We start from the raw sequence: 18,837 nt of genomic DNA on the forward strand, positions 1-18,837 counted from the left end.
GTCTCTCCCCTAACTTGAGTGGGTATATCGTTGACATAGTTGCAAAATTGTCCACGTCAGCCCAGCGCAGTGGCTCACACCTGTAATCCCAGCACTATGGTAGGTCAAGGTGGGCGGATCACCAGAGGTCAGGAGTTCAAGACCAGCCTGGCCAACATGGTGAAACCCCGTCTCTACTACAAATACAAAAATTAGCTGGGTGTGGTGGCGGGTGCCTGTAATCCCAGCTCCTTGGGAGGCTGAGGCAGGAGAATCGCTTGAACCTGGGAGATGGAGGTTGCAGTGAGCCGACATCGTGCCACTGTATTCCAGCCTGGGCAACAAGAGCAAGACTCTGTCTCAGAAAACAACAACAAAAACAAAACAAAAAATTGTCCCTATGTCCAACCCCCTTTCACATGACCCTTCTCCTGTGATCCAGTTTCTCTGAGATTGGGAAGTCCTCTGGGGTCATCTGGTGGCCTCAGAAAGGAGAGCCTAGAACCTGGTTAGAAATGCCTCATCTGTGCAGCCCTAAGGCAGACCACTGTCCCCTCCTCTGTCCTCCACCAGGCGGCAGGGTCACGCCCATTAACCATTCTGCACCCGTCTTCTCAGACACAGCTATCACCAGCTTTGCCACAGCCGGGTGCCACTGCTGAACTCATTATTGACCATTCTGCTGAGATATTAAGCACTTTGGCTTGGCTGGGGGATTGTTAATCAACAACCTTGTCAGAGTGATGGATTCTTCTACGATTATTGCTTAATTAGCTTGTTTAGAGGTAAAAATCAACGAGGCCATCAGTTCTCTGGGGACTAGGAGGTAGTAGAAAGGGATCTTGGTGATATCCCAGGGAGCCTCTGACCAGAGTAGACCTTAAGCTTGCAGGCACAAAAGAGCTTGGGATGACACGTTGTTGTGGCAGCAAATTGTGCAGGTGGACTGGACTTTCTACCCGGATGTCCGGGCGAAGGTCAACTTTGAATCCTGTAGGAAATGGCTCACTCGTTCTTCTAGATTTTCCCTCTTCTTAGAGTCTCTGTTGACCTGCCAGTCCCAGGATCTTTAGACATTAGGTTTTTTTTCTTTTATTTTCTGAGACAGAGTCTATCTCTGTTGCCCAGGCTGGAGTACAGTGGCGTGATCTTGGCTCACTGCAACCTCTGCCTCCCAGGCTCAAGCAATTCTCCTGCCTCAGCCTCCTGAGTAGCTGGGATTACAGACACCCGCCACCATGCCCAGCTAATTTTAGTATTCTTAGGAGAGACGGGGTTTCTCTGTGTTGGCCAGGCTGGTCTCAAACTCCTGACCTTGTGATCTGCCTACCTTGACCTCCCAAAGTGCTGGGATTACAAGCATGAGCCACCACGCCTGGCCTTAGACGTTAGGTTTAACTCCAAAGTCCATGCTTACCACCATGGCCATCTATCCTGGCTAACCACACAGGGGACTGGGAGGCAAAGTGACCTGTCCCAAACTTTGCTGTGTGTCTGACTCTCTGGCTATTCAAAAGCCTTAGCAAGAGGAGTTGAACTCCTTGAGCAGGTAGCTAATCTACTTGAAATGACTTTGAAGACTTTGCAACAGTCCCTGTGGATGAGGTCACTTGGCTGTGTGTTTGCTACTAGCATAGAGCATGCAGTCACTTCTGAGCGCTGCCCTCACTCCTGGCATGGGTGAGAGGGTGATGATGCAGCCCTGTCCACATCATCCTGTCCTCTGACCGCGCCACTCAGAAAGTCCCACTCAGCAAGCTTCCCACTTTTCTATCCTTTTGACGCACCCATTTGCAAGGATTCCCTCACTGCGTTGATGCTTCCAGAAATGAGCTTTCCAACTGCAAATTCTTCGGAGTAGGCTCTGGCCCGATTATGCTGTGGCATCTCTTCCATCCTCTGTGGACCTAGCCTTTTTGAGACACCCAGTGACCGCAGCATGGACGAGGAGGGAGCGAGGGAGGCATCTGCCTTGCTGGCTGCCTTTCCTCTTCCCCAAATGTATTTTTGAGACAGAATCTGAGTGAGAGACCTTTATGGAAAACATGTTTTATTTTTGCCATTTGGTTGTGAAATCATCAGGATTCAGACATAAGAAAGTGTAATTATTCTGCAAACACCCAGCAGGCAGCTCCCGTGTCACCCACAGCACCCGAGGGTGGGCAAACTGGCTCATTCTGGCTCTTCCAAGAAATGAATCCAACTGGTGACAGGCAGTCTGAGGCAACTTCTCCTTTCCCACAGGGAGACATCTCCTGCTTCATTTTCCAGGGCAACGTAGGTTGAGCACACCCCAAAGTGCTCCGATGAGCTGCTTGGTGGCCACAGGCTTACCAGGGCCTGGGCCAGGCGAGGACCGAGCCCAGGCTGTTGGAAAACAGCTTGGACTCCGTTTCACACAGAGCCGGTTTAGATGTATCACAACGACAGGGGGCAGCACAGCCTCTTAGAATGAGAGCCCGATTCTTGAGTGATCACTGGGAGCTTGTCCTAGAGAAAAGCATGAAGGCGCAAATGCAGAAAGCCCGGGGTGAGTAAAGGAACTTCTTCGAGTGACCGCAGAAGCAGGTCTCCTTTCCTGCAGATGTTGTTCTGGATCATCCCGCAGTGGAGGAAGCAATGGCACTTCTTGCTGGCAAGGCTGACAGACCCCAACATGCCCCTGGCCCCTTAATAGATGGGAATGACCCTACCCCATTCTTCAAAATTCCTCAAAAGGCACCCCCCACCTGCCCTGCCCCAAGCTTGAGTTCATATCATAGCCCATCTGGCAACCCTGAGTGCTGGCACTGGAGTGGAGGGAAACTTGGGGAAGGGATATTCCCTCCATCTCTGGGCAGGTTGGAAAGGCTGAGGCCAGGGGTTGCTACAGTAACAAGAGCCCTGAACTCTGTCCCAGCTGAGCTCCAGGTGGCTGGTTTTGGGCTTCTGCAGGCAAAGGAGTGGTTCTTCTCAAGTACAAGGGGCTTGGATTAAAGTGACATTCGTGCACAGACATGTTCTTGCAGTAATCAGCCAGCTGCCCTACCCATGGGGTCAAGAGGCCTCAACTCTTCTTCCCTGTCTCATTCCTCTTCTCTTGAACCCTCAACTCCTGTCTCTCAGACTACTTGCTAGTTTGCCTATTTATTTTTTTCATAAAAGTTCAGTCCAAGATACATAATTTAAAAATTCAAATAGTACTACAAGGCACGAAAGAAAAATGGCAGCTTCTTGTCCCATTTCTATCCTTAATTCCCATACCTAAGCTCTTTCTTCTGATGTTTACCTCCATATTTCTAGGTAAAATGCTTATGCAGTTAATTCTTGATTTGTCAATTTTAAATGCCCATTGACTTCTTATGACGGAAGATGGGGCAGTTGCTCCTCACTCACTTTCATGTCCACATCTTCCCTCCTTCCATCCTTCTAATGTATTTATATCACATTTTTGTTAAATCAATATTCCAGTTTTATTTTACTACAATTTATATGTACTGTTCGCTGCTGATTGAAAAAGTACTCTAGGATCACATTTTCCTTCTTCTATAACTCTTTACTTTTGCAAGAGTTAATAACCACCTCATCTTTTTTTCTGCTTAGTTTAAGTCATTATTCTACTAATTCTTCCAAAGCTTTCCAGCAGAATTTCAAAATCATTCTGAACATTTTTTTCTGTAATTAAGCAATCTGATCAACGACTGCTTCCATTTTTCCCAAAGGTCGTCCCTCCAGCTCCCCTCAGGATGGCTCACTCTCTTGCTCTGCTGCACAGCACTGGTCCTTGGACTTGCCTGCCTCTGTCCAGTGTTGGATCTTCTGTTTCCTAGATTCCAGCTCTTCCTCCTCCTTGGTTTATGCCCTTGGAATGTACATGTCAGTTCCCCAATTGGATACATTTTTCTTCCAAAGCCAGCTCCAGAAGCCTGGACACCCTGGCATCTCAAGGTGCCTGGTAACTAGCAGGTGTATGCTTGCCAATGGTGTTGGGAGTTTTCACATCACCAGAGGCACACACAGACTCACAAGTCTCAACTCACAAGTATAAGAGAGTTTAACTTAAACTCCGAGAGTTCTATCTGCCCCAGGGTGTCAGTCTGCAACCCAACGCCTAGCCAGGTATCCCAAAAGGAATCTGTTTGGATGAACAGGATGAGATGAGATGGGACAGATGGTTTTACTAGGCTAGAAGCAGACTCACCCTGCAGAAAACTGTTGTTGGTCATCAGTAAGACCAGGGCCACTGCTGTCAGATTTCACCTAAATCCTGCAGACTAAGAGAGGTGGCTTTTCCTCTGGATGCTGTGTTTTTATACAGTGGGAAATTGTTATAAATACCAATTTTGTTAGAATAAGGCATTTTACTGGCATATTGACAGTAAATCAACACGGATGTAGATGACATTAGCTAGACAAACTCTCAGCAGGGTGTGATTTGCTGGGTATTAAACCCCTAGACTCTGAAATAAATTAAAATCAATATGATCCCAAGTGTCCAAGGAGCACAGACCAATGAACTAATTATTAGCATTCTTTCAAGTATGAACTTTATATTTTAATATAGGTATTGCCTGCAATGTGACAACAAGGCATATACTTTGTTCAAAGTAAATGTATATGATGGGAAGACAGCAAGAGGAGTTCAGCCCAGTTGCATATATCTGTGTCCCAATCTGCTAGGTCAGAGGAGAGCAGATGGGCTGCAGATGACCAGAGAGAGCAACAGAAGTATTCTCACAGTGAAAGTATACCTCGACTTGCCCAGTGAAGCCAAGGGCAGATAGAAGACCTCTCGCACACAGTCTGCAGGGAGTGACCTGGAAACAAAGTAGACTGGTGATGGAGTTCCAATAACCTTCATCTTTGGGGAGAAGCTCGCTTAACTTAGGACAAAGCCTTTGCTTGCTCCAGTGACACTTTGTAACACAGAGGATCCAGTGAGCAAGGAGAGGGACTTCTCTGGATTGAATCCTGGCTAAAAAGAAAAGTCTTTTTGCTGACCTCGGAGTGTTAGAACTCCTAGAAGAAAGAAACTTTATAATAGCAAAGTAATGGAATATTGGATAGAATTGAAGAGACCTGGACACTTTCAACTTTTTCAAAAAAGTGAGGGAAATTTTCAAAGTTTTCAAAAAAGTGAGGGAAAACTAGGCCTTCATAAGATAATATGGATCATGATGCGTTAGAGATAATAACAAGATAATGTGGACTATCTGCCTCCCAGCACACCTGAGGGAAGGAAATAGACCACAGCTAAAATAGCAGGAAAATGAGGGTGTGAGCTAATATTGACGAATGTTGGGATGAGAAGAGAACAAAACAAAGGAAGATAGAAACCTGAAAGAACAATTTCTTTCAGTTATTTGGAAAAAAGTTACCAACTAGCTTCTTGATGGTAGGTGTTTCGCTCTGTGCTAAGGAAATAGCAACAAACAAGACACAGCCAGGCTTATAGTCTAGCAGAGAATACTGACATCAGGCATGTAAGGAAAAGTGTGTTAACTCAGCCAGCTACAAATAGAAGAGAACTTCCTCAAACTGGCAAGTGGCATCTATGAAAAACGTCATCATATTTAATGGCAAAAGACCGGGTGTTTTCTCCCAAGATCAGGAATGCAAGGTTGTCTGCTTGTTTCACTTCTATTCAGCAGTGTATTAGGGATTCTAGCCAGGACAATTAGGTAAGAAAAAGAAATAAAAAGCATCTATACTGGAATAAAAAAGTAAAACTCTCTTTACCTGCAGATACACAATTTTTGAATATATAAAATTCTAAGGAAGCCCTTTAAAAATATTAGAACTAACAGACAAGTTTAGCAAGATTGCAGGATATAAGATCAATATAAAAATAATTTTTATTGCTATATACTAGCAAGGAAAATCTTAAAATAATATTAACAGTTTCATTTAAAATTGTGTCCCAAAATACAATAGTTAGGAATAAATTTAACAAGGAAAGTGTAAGACTTCTACACTGAAAACTGTAAATCATTGTTCAAAAAAATTCAAGAAGATCTATAAAAATGAAGAGACACATAGAACAAAAGATTTTATATTGTGAAGATGGCAATATTCCCCAAATTTACCTTTAGATTTAATGTAATCTCTATCAAAATCCCAGAAACTGATTAGCTGATTCTAAAATTTATATGTAAATGCAAGGAACACAGAATAGCCAAAAGGGTCTTGAAAAGTAAAACAAAGTTGGAAAACTCACACTTCCAGATATCAAAACTTACTATAAAATTTTAGCAATCAACACACTGTGTTAGGTATAAGCTACACATATAAATCAATGGGACAGAAAGGAAAGTCAATAAACTCTTATATTAATTTTTGAAAAGAATTCCAAGACAATGAAACAGGAGAATGAATGGTCTTTTCAACAACTGGTGCTGGGACAAATGAATGAATGCAAAAGAATGAAATTAGAGCCCTACTTCACAGCACATAAAAAATTACCTCAAAATGCATCAAAGACCTAAATGAAAGAGCAAAACTCTAAAACTTTTAGAAGAAAAACAGGAAAAAATAGTTTTGAACTTGGGTTAGGCAATGATTTTTCAGCTATACCACCAAAATATATGACAAAAGAAAAAATAAGTTTATCTAATTAGACTTCATCAAATTTAAAGACTCATATACTACAGATGATAGCATCAAAAAACTGAAAAGACAACCTACAGAAGGGGAGACAAAATTTGCAAATCACATATATAAGGAATCAGTATCTAGAATATACAAAGAACACCAACAACTCCTCAGTAGCAAAAACATAAATAATCCAGCTTAAAAATGGATTAAAAAACCTAAATGAACATTTCTCCAAAGAAGATATACAAATAATCCATGTGCACTGAGAAGATGATAGAAATCATTAGTCATCATGAAAATGCAAATCAAAACCACAGTGAGATGTCACTGCACACTCTCTAGGACTGCTGTAAAAGACGGACAATGAGAAGGTTTGCTGTGGCTATGGAGAAACTGGAATTCTCATTTGCAGCTGGTGGGAATGTAAAATGGTATAGCTGCTTTGGAAAGCACTTTGGTGGTTCCTCAAAAAGTTACAAATAGAGTTTCCATATTATTTAGCAGTTCCACTCATAACTATACACCCAACTGAAATGAAAATGTGTCCCCCAAAAACGTGTGCACAAACATTCATTGCAGTATTAGTAATAGTCAACCCTAGAAACAATCCACATGCCTATCAACTGAGGAATAGATGAATAAAATGGGGTATAGCAACAATGAAATTGTATTTGGTACTTAAATGGAATTAAGTACTGGTACATGCTACAGCATGGATGAAGCCTGACAACATTGTGCTAAGTGAAAGAAGCCAGCCATAAAGGACCATGTGTTGTATGAATCCACTCATATGAAATGTCCAGAATAGGTAAACCTATAGATTTAGAAGGTAGATTGGCGGTTGCTTCAGGCTAGAGGGTGGGACACAATTGGGGAGCAAGTGCTAGATGGGCATGGGGTTTCTCCTTGTGGTGATAAAAATGTTCCAAAAATCATATTGTGGTGATGGTTACACAACTCTGACTATGCTAAAAACCATTGAACTCTAAATGAGCGAACGGTACAATGTGTGAATTATATCTCAATAAATTTCTTTAAAAGAAGGAATGGGCAACAATCAAGTGTACGTTGAATGTTATGAATGCGGAGGGGTGATATGTGAGTGAGTAACATGGGAGCCCATAACATGGGAACCCAACTGGGCCAAGGCATAAAGGATCAGGAGTTTGGTGACTGATAGCCAAGACAGAGCAGACAGCAAGGCCAAAGCTTTGAGGCTGGGAAAAGCATGGAAAATAGAAGAAAGTAAAGATGGAATGGTGTGGTGGGAGTAGAGAGAAGGAAAAAGAGCCACAATTTGTGCTTAGATGGTGGGCAGGGGCAGAGGAGGCAGGCTCTCGTGGTCCATGTTAATGACGCCAGATTTTTCCTGCGAGCAATGGGAAGACCTTGAAGGGTTTCTAAGCCTGGAGAATGTAATGATTGGATTTGAATTTTTAAAAGTGTGGTCCGGCTGCAGGAAATTGATTTGAGGGATACAAGTGGATATAGGAAAATCAGATAAGGAGGCCATGTGAAAGTCAGGGAGAGAGACGATGTTGAAGAAATCTGAACGGAAGCAGTTAGGGAGAGTGGGAAGTGAGAACATGAAGACGATGAGCTCTTCTGTGATATATTTCTTTTTTTTTTTGTGACGGAGTTTCACTCTTGTTACCCAGGCTGGAGTGCAATGGCGCGATCTCGGCTCACCGCAACCTCTGCCTCCTGGGTTCAGGCAATTCTCCTGCCTCAGCCTCCTGAGTAGCTGGGATTACAGGCACGTGCCACCATGCCCAGCTAATTTTTTGTATTTTTAGTAGAGACGGGGTTTCACCGTGTTGACCAGGATGGTCTCAATCTCTTGACCTTGTGATCCACCCGCCTCGGCCTCCCAAAGTGCTGGGATTACAGGCTTGAGCCACCGCGCCCGGCCTCTTCTGTGATATTTAGTTGTAATGAGAGGAAAGAGGTGGAGCTTAGCTGGAAGGGTAGGAGATGGAAGAAATTTAAAAGATACACATTTTTAAATGGGAGTTAAATGACTCCAGAAGACAGAGACAGGTTTAGTATTCAGATGACAGAAGAGAGAATTCATTCAATTAGGCCCTTGAGAAGGTAAAGGGTAATGAGATACAGAACATTCTCAAAGGGATGTGCTCTCTAACATAGCAGGAAGAAGCGGGGGAAATGGTTACAGAGGAAGGTGGGTTTGTAGATTTGGAGGTAGAACTTCTTCACAACTCCTGCCTCCGATTCTGCAAAGCAACCCACGAGTCAAGAATGAGTGAATGGGCTTTAATGATGTGATTAATGAGGAAGCTAGGGAAGCACTCCTGGGGGTGATGATAGGCATTAATGAAAGAAACCGAAGTAAACACAACCATGCATCTAATATTATACTTCCTTCTGACATATTTTTCAAAAATAGGAAGGGTGGAAACATTCGTTAAGAGAGAATCGGGACCCTGTACTGGGGAACAGATAATAAGAGAGGATCCAGTTATTTTTGAAAGTTTAGGCCTTCAGGCCCTATGTATCCAATTAGCTTAAAGATACAATAGAAGAGTCATGTTTGATATTAGAAATCATGCAGATTGGAACAGGCACAATAAAACTGGAAATAACTAAATGTTCTATTTTAAAAAGGAGTGAAAGGAGAACTCAAGGAATTATAGTTGGGTCAAATTATGAACTCTGCAGTATTTGTTAATTACGATCACTGGAAAGCATCAAACGTTCATCAGGAAATATTTTTGCCAAAACATTATTATTTATGGAGACAGTGTCTGTCTCTTGACTTCAAGGTAGATGAATGGGAGATTAAATACTGTTTACAAAAACAATAGAGTTTTAGGTGATATTGATCACAGCTGACTGCGTGGAGAACTGTATACTGTATACTTTGAAGGTACATTGGCACCTAGAGAATGGTCACCAGGAGGTCTGGATGGAAATCCAACAGGAATAACTAAAGAAGACAGGCTTTGGGCAAAACAGTAAAGTTATTCTCAAGTATTTGTAGGCCAGACATGTCTAGCATTTTTTTCTACAGTGGTCCAGAGAGTAGAGCTAGAAGTATGAGTAGAAAGTTTCAGGGAAGTAGATGATTGCCTCTAGATAAGAAATACCTAACACTCGGAGAGGCCCAACAATGGGAACCACAGCATCTTGAGCGCCCCAGTCCTAAAAGATTCTGGAAGACTGATGGGGCTTCTGCTACAGCAGGGTTGGGGTGTGGACTAAGTAACTCCAGGGTCTGTTCCAGGAAAATGAAAGTAGAGGAAAAGACATGAGTGTTAATTCTTCAGCACACTCATGCCAGAGGGATAAACACTGATGCCTACAGATGTCCATAATCTGTCCAAAGCAGCACAGTGAGTCAATGGTACAGCTGGGGCTAGAGCCCGCTCTTCTCTCCCCAAGGCCTGACCGTTTCTGTTGCTCTACCCCATTCCATTTCTCTTGCCTTTCCTGTGCTCATTTTCCACCATTTCTCTTGCCTTTCCCGTGCTGAAAGATCACCTGTTATCTCTGAAACTTCAGTAAAGAATGCTAAACCCTCAGTCATGCTTTTCAAACCACTCCATTCCATAAAGGTCCACGGGTCGACACTCTGCATGAAATCTGCAGTGCTGGCCTTGAAACTCAAAGGCCTTGAGCAGCTAAGCCTTGGTTCACTTAGGTAAGGGTCTGTCAGCCCTGGGGAGGCTCTCCCAAGGAGAGTCTTAAGTGCAGTTCCTGGAGAAGAAGGGAGAATCACGCTCGCAGGGGGAAAAGATTCCAAAGCTGCCATATGTTACCTGAGCCGTGGGGTCTGTTCTCTTTGCTTCAGTTGTACATGACCAGGTTCATCCACTGAAAAATAAGCGTAATCATTACAATTCTTTACACCTGTTAGCTTAATACAGAACAGGGCAAACGCGACCCTCCTCCCTCAGAAGACCTCCGTCCAGTCTCATCACCCCTTCCAGCTAATTCCAACCCAAGTGGTGTGTGGGGAGGTCTCACAGCACATCCTCTGCTACTCCCTGAAAAGCCAGGCAGAGTGAGACCTGTATCTGAGGTCGACCAGCTGGCTGGTCAGGAGCCTCTGAAACTCAATGGGAATACGTTTAATGTACGACGAGCTCAGCGGGCTGTCCTTCTGTTCCCTCCTGGATTTATGACTCCCACATAATCCTCTGCTTTATTAAGCTATTGGAAAAAAATAAAATCTGTCTGCCAAGATCCTAAAGCAGCCTGGCGGCAAGCGATATATAAGGCAGTAATTGGAGGTGGGGGAGACAGCTTGGCTGGCCTTTGACAGAGTGTTCAATATCCTCAGGGAGAAAAATGCCCCTGGAATCAATATCCTCGGGGAGAAAAATGCCCCTAGGGAGGGAAAGTCACCCTCACCTCCATTTCCGTCAGGTAGAGTCCTTTTCCATCCTTGGAGAGGTTGCGGAAAGTCTCTAGGGTAAAGAAGGGAAGGTTCTGATTGACTGAGGAGGAGGGAATCCGGGCAGCTCAAGGGAGGAGGGCCTGGGCCCATGAGAAGCTAAAGGCACAGGAGGTGGTTCTGTAAAGCAGCCCTGATGCCCCACGGCGTGTGCCTGTCGGCTGTCCTCATCCCTATCCAGCTGAGCTCTGCACGGGGTGGGTGGCTGGGGGCTGACCTCCTCAGAGGGGCTCTGCGCCTGCTCCGCCCACACGCCCCTCCCTCTCCCGGCTTCTTTGCACTCCACGCCCCTGCATCCATCCACACTAGGCCCTGGGGATGTGAAGCCTTGTCATTCTTTCAGTGCTACAATTTGGGTTCCTCCCCCGTGCAACCAACTGAGAACTGTGTGGGGGCCAAGGCTTGTGCCTCGGGCTTCTCTTTTACCCTCCAGAGCCCTAGCCTCTCAATCCTTCTGCCCAGCTCAGAGCTGCAGGGTTTGCAGTGGTACCTCGTGGCAGGGCAGTGAGAGGATTATGAGTGGGGAGGAGTCTGGCCTCTCTCCCGCAATCACAGCGGCCCCACTATGGCCCGGGATCTTACACTAGATTTCATTAAAAACAAAGGGTCATGCTGCTAAAACGGGTGGCAACCTCTCTGCCCACACAGTTGGATTTCTGAAGCCTGGGGAGGGGCCTCCTGCTCCCACTTATTCACTTGTGTGTGACATTCAGCAAAGACCAATTCCTTCATTACATAACTGAAGAGCTGGTTTCCATGATAGACACAACCTGGAGAGGGGGACAGCCTGATTTCAATTAGCCTTGTTCCTGAGAGAGGGGCTGGGCGGGTTGCTGAGGAAAAGAGACTGAGGGTGGGGAACGGCAGCGGAGAGGGGGGTGCAGAGGGAGCTGGTCATGCCATCTGCAGCCTTAGTTGGCACCTCACGCAGGCTGCCAGCCCACCCTGCTGCTGAGGCCTCACGCAGGCCTGGCGTGGGGTGGGATGGGGAAGGGGATGGCCGGTCCTCTCCTGCATTCTCCGGTCACTGCCAAGGTCTCTGGGATGCCCCCCGCCCCCCATGACACTTACTTGCCATGACTTCAAGCCGCATCAGGAAGCAGACCAGGCTGGGGAAGCTGACCCTGCCGAAGCTGTCGCTGTACCTGAGGGTCACCAGATGCAGCACATCGCGGCTGATGCAGATTCCTCTAAGGAATTCTGGGGCCACAGGTGAGGCGTGAGAGGAGGCTAGGGCTGGGGCTGGGAGTTTCTGCTGCTTCTCAAGGTCTGAGAGGCCTGTTCAGAAGGCCCAGAAACCTCCCACCAACTCCTCCCACTCAGCCTCCTGCCTTCAGTGTCTTTCTTGTTGGTTGTTGGGCCCCAGGGACCTAGTTCTGGAGTCAGGCCAGAGAGCAAGTGAAGATACTGAAGATGGGGACACATCAGCCTTCACAGTCATCCGATCATTCCCACCTCAGGGGAGAGCTGCTGGGACACCTGGGGGTTGCTTCTAGCCCTGCCTCTGTCAAACCTCTCTCTTCTGATGACCTTGACAAACAACCTTCCTCCTCACCCCTAACTGCAGGTGGGTTGTGTATGGATGCTGCTAGTGTAGGTGGGAGTGGTCCCTGGAAGAAGGAGATGCAGTCCTAAGTCCATCCAGGGAAAAGACTGACCCTCGGGGGAGAACAGAACGCAGAAGGCGGCCTCAGGCAGGAGATTGGCGCCTTGTCATCCTGCGCTTCTAGTTATAAGCTCCAGGGAGGCGCTGACCTCACAGGGGCCAAGTGCACACTGGCACACAGTCAGGCGTTGCAAGACTTAGCAAGTAGAACACTGTAAGCCAAACCATCCATCATGGGGACAAGCCTGGTGGCCTGCCGGCCTCCGGCAGCCAGAGACACGCGTGGTTTCTCTAGCGGAGTTAATAAAACATGAACTTGAATACCTTTAGATAGGCCTGGCCCTCTCCTGCTTGCCACGTTCCCAGTCACCTGTTTTCTGAGCTCCATCACCCCTTTCACTTACTTGCCTGGCTGCTGAAGGCTTTTGAGTTGAATTCAAACTATTTTCTATTTTTTTTTCTTTTATCATTCTGAAGTCATGAGTGAGGTCTTTTTGAAAGATTTCATCTTTAATGGATTCTTAAAGTGTGGCTCCCAGACCAGGGGCATGAGCATCCCCTGGGAGCTTGTTAGACATGCCAATTCCTGAGCCCCACCCCAGACCTCCTGATCAGAAGAGCAGCAATCTGTACCTTAACAAGCCCTGAAGGGGATTCAGAGGCAGCGCAGGCTTGAGAGTCCCAGCTGTATGTTATGAAGCGTTAAGAGGGAGGGTCCAGGCTACTGCTGTGGGTAGCAGTCTGGTCTCCCTATCCTGTCTCCAGGCCAGGAGCCAGGGGAGGATGGATGATGGAGACTTTCCTTCTAGTGTTAACCTGGGGAAATGTGATTTTACTTTTTTTAAGGGAGGTGGTCATTTCCTTGTGCAACCCTTTTGTGATCTGTTTTCCCTACTGGGACCATGGAACTAATGATTCTTGCCCTTCCCAGTTCTCAGGGTAGTCGAGACAGTCAAACGAGGTGACGCGAACAGAAGAGCTCAGTGAACCATGAAGCCCTTGCGCACCCTAAGGTATTATTATCATTATCCCAGGACCGAGAGCCTTTGCCTAGGCAGACAGATGCCATTTGATTTAATTGAGCCCCACACCCTCTGTGAGGAGAGAGGAGAGAGATCAGCAGCCTGCCTGTGGGTATTTAACCCTGATGGCCCAGATACTGAGCTGGAAGCGCGTCTCCGAGATGAGCTTGATTCCTAGTAGGGCATCAATCACGCGGCGGCTATTTTCTCACAATTAGAGCTGTGCTCGGGAGGAAAGGCAGCCGGGAAAATTGACTGGCATATGAGAACTCAGCCAGAGGCAACTATGCCTGAGTCTGCAACTCTGGAGCCCCCCAGGGTCAGTGTGAACTGGGGAGGACACGGGGACTGTGGCACGCCCCTCTCCTGATTGCCTGGCATTGCTGTACCAGCCTTGCTTCTAGGGGCGTGGGCATCACACCCACCCCCCGGCCCCCAGGCACCGCAGCTCCGAGGTCCCCATTGTACCTGTATTCTCTATGGCCTTCCCCAAGTCCGAGCTTAGGAGGACTCCAGGGCTTGTCTGAACCTTCTGGAAAACATGCTAATAGGGGAAGAGAAGCAAGAAGTTTGTGTGAAGATGGGGGAGGTCCTAGATATCCCTTTACCATCCCAGGAGCTTGCTTCCCTAAACCTCAGCACGGTCTCAGCACTGAGGACTGGGAGTACAGAGTGGCCACACCTGGTGAACTGACCCTCCTGGCTGCCCACCAAGGGGCTGTGGCTTCTCCTCTCACCCATGCTCCTTCCTCTTCTGCATCCCTAGGCTGAGCTCTGACACATAGGGCAGTTTTCTGCTTTCGAGGGGAGTGTAGGGCTCTCTAAAGAGATTGTATAGGGTAGTGGTTAAGAGCACAGGCTTTACAACCAAACTGCTAGAGTTTAAATCATAGACTATTTACCGGCTATATAACCTTGGGCCATGACTTCATCTTCCTATGCCTCAGTTTCCTCATCTGTAGCAAAGGGCTGATTACAGTGCCTACCTCATAGGTTTGTGGCAGGGAGTAAATCACTAAATATTTATAAAGTGCTTGGGAGAGTGCTTTGCACATTAGTAAATGCTCTGTAACTGAAAGCAGGTTAGAATTGCATCCTGGAGCCCAGCACAGGGGCAGAAGGTGGTCATTGGAACAGATTGCTTTTGTATGGGGTGGCTGTTGCCTCTACCCAGGTCTTTTCCACCTCTACCTAGATCTCCTTATAATCCTGATCAACATCGTATTTCACAGACGAGGACACCGATGCTCCGGCAGGGAGCACCTTGCCTTGGATTGGGTGTGTAAGTGCTGCAGGACTCAGCTCAGGACTCTCATTTGGGTCCATGCCTAGCTGTCCCCAGGAGCTACTCCAAAGCAAAGTACCCACACGCCGGCATGTGACTGAGGCCAACTGTAAGAGATACCTGTTGCAATATAGCAGCTGGACAATTTTTTGGGGACCTTATTTGGCTTTTGGTGAGTGCAAGGACAGACCTAGAGTATTCTCAGTTAGGCAGTCACTTGCTCATTCAGAATTTCTTAATTCGGTCAATTATTCAGCATTTCTGAACCCCTGCTGTTTTAGACACTACGGAGGTGCTAGGGAAGGGTGGATATGAGGGAACCCTTTCTCACAATCTCCTAAGGGAGCAGACACGCTGGCCATCGCAGTGCCCTGCATTGAAATGAGAAACCAGGTGACCCCTAGTCAGGGTCAGGAGATGTATACTGACATAGCCACACAGGAACACTTTTTTTTTTCAGCCTTTAAGTATGTTATGAAAGTATTTAGTGGCATGGCCAGTCAATGTATTAATTGGCATTTATTAGTTTTTAAAAACAGATTATACTTCTGCCTAGCATGTGTGGGTATGCATACTACAAGAAAAGTTCTGAAGTGTGTTCACAGTTTCTCTTGGGTTGGCAAGATCATGTCTTCAAAGTTTATTTTGCCCATCTATGTTTTCCGTTTTTCTATTATAACAGGTATTGCTTTCCTAATATGGTATTGTTGATAAGTACAAGATGATGTGACAACACACTGTGGCTGGGCCTGACAGATATGGGTTCAAGTGTTACGGGCCAGAGGGGCACTCACTGGGTCACGAGGTCTAGCAGAGTCCCCAGGGAAGATTCTGCAGGGAAGGTGTGGTAGAGGTTGGACTCTCAGAGTGGGTGGGCACTGGCCAGTCTCAGGGCGTGGGGAGACGGGAGGGCCAGGCTGAAGGGGCACAGGTGTGACATTTACAGGAAATAGTGAGACGTCTCATACTGGAGTCTAAAGGAGAGGGTGGGATGAGTGGAAAGGGCTTCTCCTGGGCCCCAAATAGGGACCCTCTCAGAGGGTCTTGTGTGTCACCCTGAGGGTTTAGACTTTGTCCTAAGAACAATGGGGAGGCCACAGTGAGGCCTCAGGCCACATCTGTGTTTTTGACAGAGCCTCTGGCAGATGGATTGGATGGGACCAAGATAAGCTAGCAGGTGTTCCAGCGGACGGAGGGGAGGGGAGGTGCTAGTGGGCAGCTTTAGCTTACAGGGACAGCATTCTCCTCCCACCTCCAAAGCATCCCTCACCCCGACACCTAATCGGGCATTGCCTTGTGCCTTCTAGAGTTGCACGTACGTCTCCCCAGACATGTGGGCTCTCCTTGAGGGCAGGGATGAGGTTTCCTCTGCTTTCATACCCCCGAACCCTGGTGTGGGGTTAGACACCCAAGAAATCCTTGCTAACTGGATTGAATGCGAGTGCTAGTCACAGAGATTGTGCCTGTACCTGGTAGTGGACAAGGCGCTCCCATAGCCGAGCAAACTCCTGTTGGTCCAGCCGCCCATTCACTTTCAGCTTGGTAAGGAGTTAAGAGTGAACCAGCCAGTGCACAAGGTGTGCAGAGGGGCTGTGTCCTGCCAATGATCACTAGCAACACAGCTGGTCCAATGTCACCTAGATGTGGCCCCACACCAGCTGGCTCCCACTGTGTCTGAAAGGGACCTGGCTTAGATATGTTTTACAAAGAAAAATGAATGTTTGGAAGAAGGAAGCCCTGAGGAAAAGAGGCCAATATCACTTGTATCAGTGGGAAGAGAGGGGTCTAGAACACAGCCTCCACCAGTTGGAGTGGGCACTCTGACTCTGGAGGTTGGGGAGGAGCATGAAGGAGTCTTGGCAACCCCAGAAGCAGCGGCCACAGGTGGGCATGTAGAGCCCCGTGTGCTTAAGTGCAGAGGGAACACATCCAGTGGGCATGTTAAAGCCAGCCTTGGCTGCTCCGTATGATGGGTTCAGTGATGACTAATGAAGGGAAAAGTATTAACCTCTGAGAATTGGAAGGGGAGCCAGTGAGTGAGTGGGAAGGAGGCTGAAAGAGACCTGTCTGCTTTGCAGGGGTCCAGCAAACGTGACCTCCCCTGGGATTACCCATCCCGGGCCATGGGACTTGTGAGGACCATTTGGATTGCTCTGTGGGAGATGGGCAGTGTCTCTGACGGATTCTAAACCACAGCCAGCAGAGATAGGGCCTGATTTATGATTTCATCAAAAAGCCCTCTTGTTCTACAATGGCTGGCTTCACAGTTCCAATTGAGCCTTGTCAACAGTGCGGGAGTGGGGCAATGTGTCTCAGGGGACAGCACACTGCTGAGTGAGGGGCTGGCAGGGCAGCATCTGGGGGTCCACACTCATGGAGTCAGCCTCTCCTGCCTGCCAAGAGAGGGGTGCACAGGAGGAGGATGGCTCACTGGGGGTTGGAAATCGGGAGGAGGGGCAGGAACCTAGGGTTCTATTATTGGTCCTGCAGTTATAGCCATGGGCCTGGAGTGAGTCCCTGAAGTGCCTCCTCCCAGCCTCTCCCGCTGCAAACGCAGCATGATAACAGTGATGGGGTGGAATTGCTGTGTAGACCAGGTAGTTTTCTACGTTTTGGTGGTAGTTATCTTGATTGAAGTGGGGTCATATTGAGTAGGATATTTAAATAATGGAGACTCCTCCAGTAGGAAGGCAATGGGTTAAAGGGAAAATAATTCCCCTTGGTGCTATAAGGGGGTGGTTTAGGATAATGTTAGAGCATGGACTTTGGAGGCTGAAAGCTCCGACTTCAAATCTGGGCACGAGTCCCGACTAGCTGTGTGATCTGGGCAAATTACTTAACCTCTCTGAACTCCTGTTTCTTCCACTGTATGATGAGATGATACTTTTTGTATCAGAGGGGTTGCTTCAAGAATTATAGGAGACACATACACGCCGAAGTACACCAATCAGCACAGAGTAGGTGCTTGATAGACGGTAACTATTGTCATTGCTGCTGTGGGGCATTGGTGAGTTAGTAGAGAATCCCCAGAAACTCAGGGACAGGGAAGAAGAGAAAATATTGAGAATGAGAAAAGGGTTCCCTACTGTCCTCATTAGGTCCCCAGGAAGCCCACAGAGCAGAGGGGAGCTCAGAGCATGGGAGGGATGACCGCAAAGGATACTTCCATCAGAGCCACCAGGCTGCGGCACTCATCCAAGGAGAATGTGTCCTCTGGAGGGCCTGAGTAGAGAAGCACAGGAAGGACTGTAGTGTTGACACGGGGAGGAGGATGGGGCCAGCTTGCCCTTGGGCTGTCTTACCTATCAGAAGCTCCTGGTTGAGAAGGCTGTGGAGCTGGGTGGCATCAATGTCCGGCCTCTGATCCAAACAAAGAAGGAATGCAGGAATTATTATCAGTGCCAGGATCTGAGAGGCACAGCTGTCTGCCTGTAAAAGCACTCAGATTTCCAAGCACTTAGTCCTTACAACATACCCATATTGCCTTCGTCACAAAGGCTTACCTGACGGCTCCCAGCCATGGTAGTGACTCCCTCCCCTGGACATCCATCATGCTGGTCACTCCTGACGCTTGGCCCCTGGTGTGGGTGACCTTGCATTTCTCTTTTTATCCATTACTGGACTGTAAGCAGTGTTTGCTTCCTCCCCACCCTCCCTGGCACTTGGGAGCCTCTCATCGTAAGGATTGTTGAATGAATCAACTCAACCCTTCAGATGTATTCCCCACCTGCTTCCAGGAAGACACTAGGAAAAAATATGACTACTGTGGGCATGTGTATATGTGCACGTGTGTGATAATAGGAGTTAAAAATACCAGAGATGTTGGCTAAGATAAATTGCTATCACTGAGCACATTACTTAGCATTAATTTTCCCAGCCACTGAAGAAAAAGGGAGACATCATGGTTTTCTTTGGATTAAGAGCAGGAAGAAATTGAGGTTGGGGAAGGAGGAAC

At 47.2% G+C, this 18,837-nt stretch overlaps 1 protein-coding gene across 3 annotated transcripts in view; it reads right to left on the minus strand.

The window, feature by feature from the left end:
* Positions 1-2,012: 2,012 nt before the first annotated feature.
* Positions 2,013-18,837, minus strand: part of CAPN13 (calpain 13) — an 86,791-nt gene continuing 69,966 nt past the window's right edge. For all 3 annotated transcript variants that reach the window (XM_032239218.1, XM_032239217.1, XM_032239215.1), the window contains exons 16-23: positions 18,185-18,242; positions 18,046-18,104; positions 16,352-16,420; positions 14,066-14,141; positions 12,041-12,169; positions 10,927-10,982; positions 10,332-10,386; positions 2,013-2,469 (exon numbers count right to left, since the gene is read on the minus strand). In XM_032239218.1, the coding sequence (XP_032095109.1) occupies positions 10,360-10,386; positions 10,927-10,982; positions 12,041-12,169; positions 14,066-14,141; positions 16,352-16,420; positions 18,046-18,104; positions 18,185-18,242 (474 nt within the window). In that variant the 3' untranslated portion in view covers positions 2,013-2,469; positions 10,332-10,359. The remainder of the gene's footprint in view (positions 2,470-10,331; positions 10,387-10,926; positions 10,983-12,040; positions 12,170-14,065; positions 14,142-16,351; positions 16,421-18,045; positions 18,105-18,184; positions 18,243-18,837) is intronic.

The sequence above is a fragment of the Sapajus apella genome, unplaced genomic scaffold, assembly GCF_009761245.1.
Source record: "Sapajus apella isolate SASKATOON/1434 unplaced genomic scaffold, GSC_monkey_1.0 scaffold44, whole genome shotgun sequence".
NCBI classification, from domain to species: domain Eukaryota; kingdom Metazoa; phylum Chordata; class Mammalia; order Primates; family Cebidae; genus Sapajus; species Sapajus apella.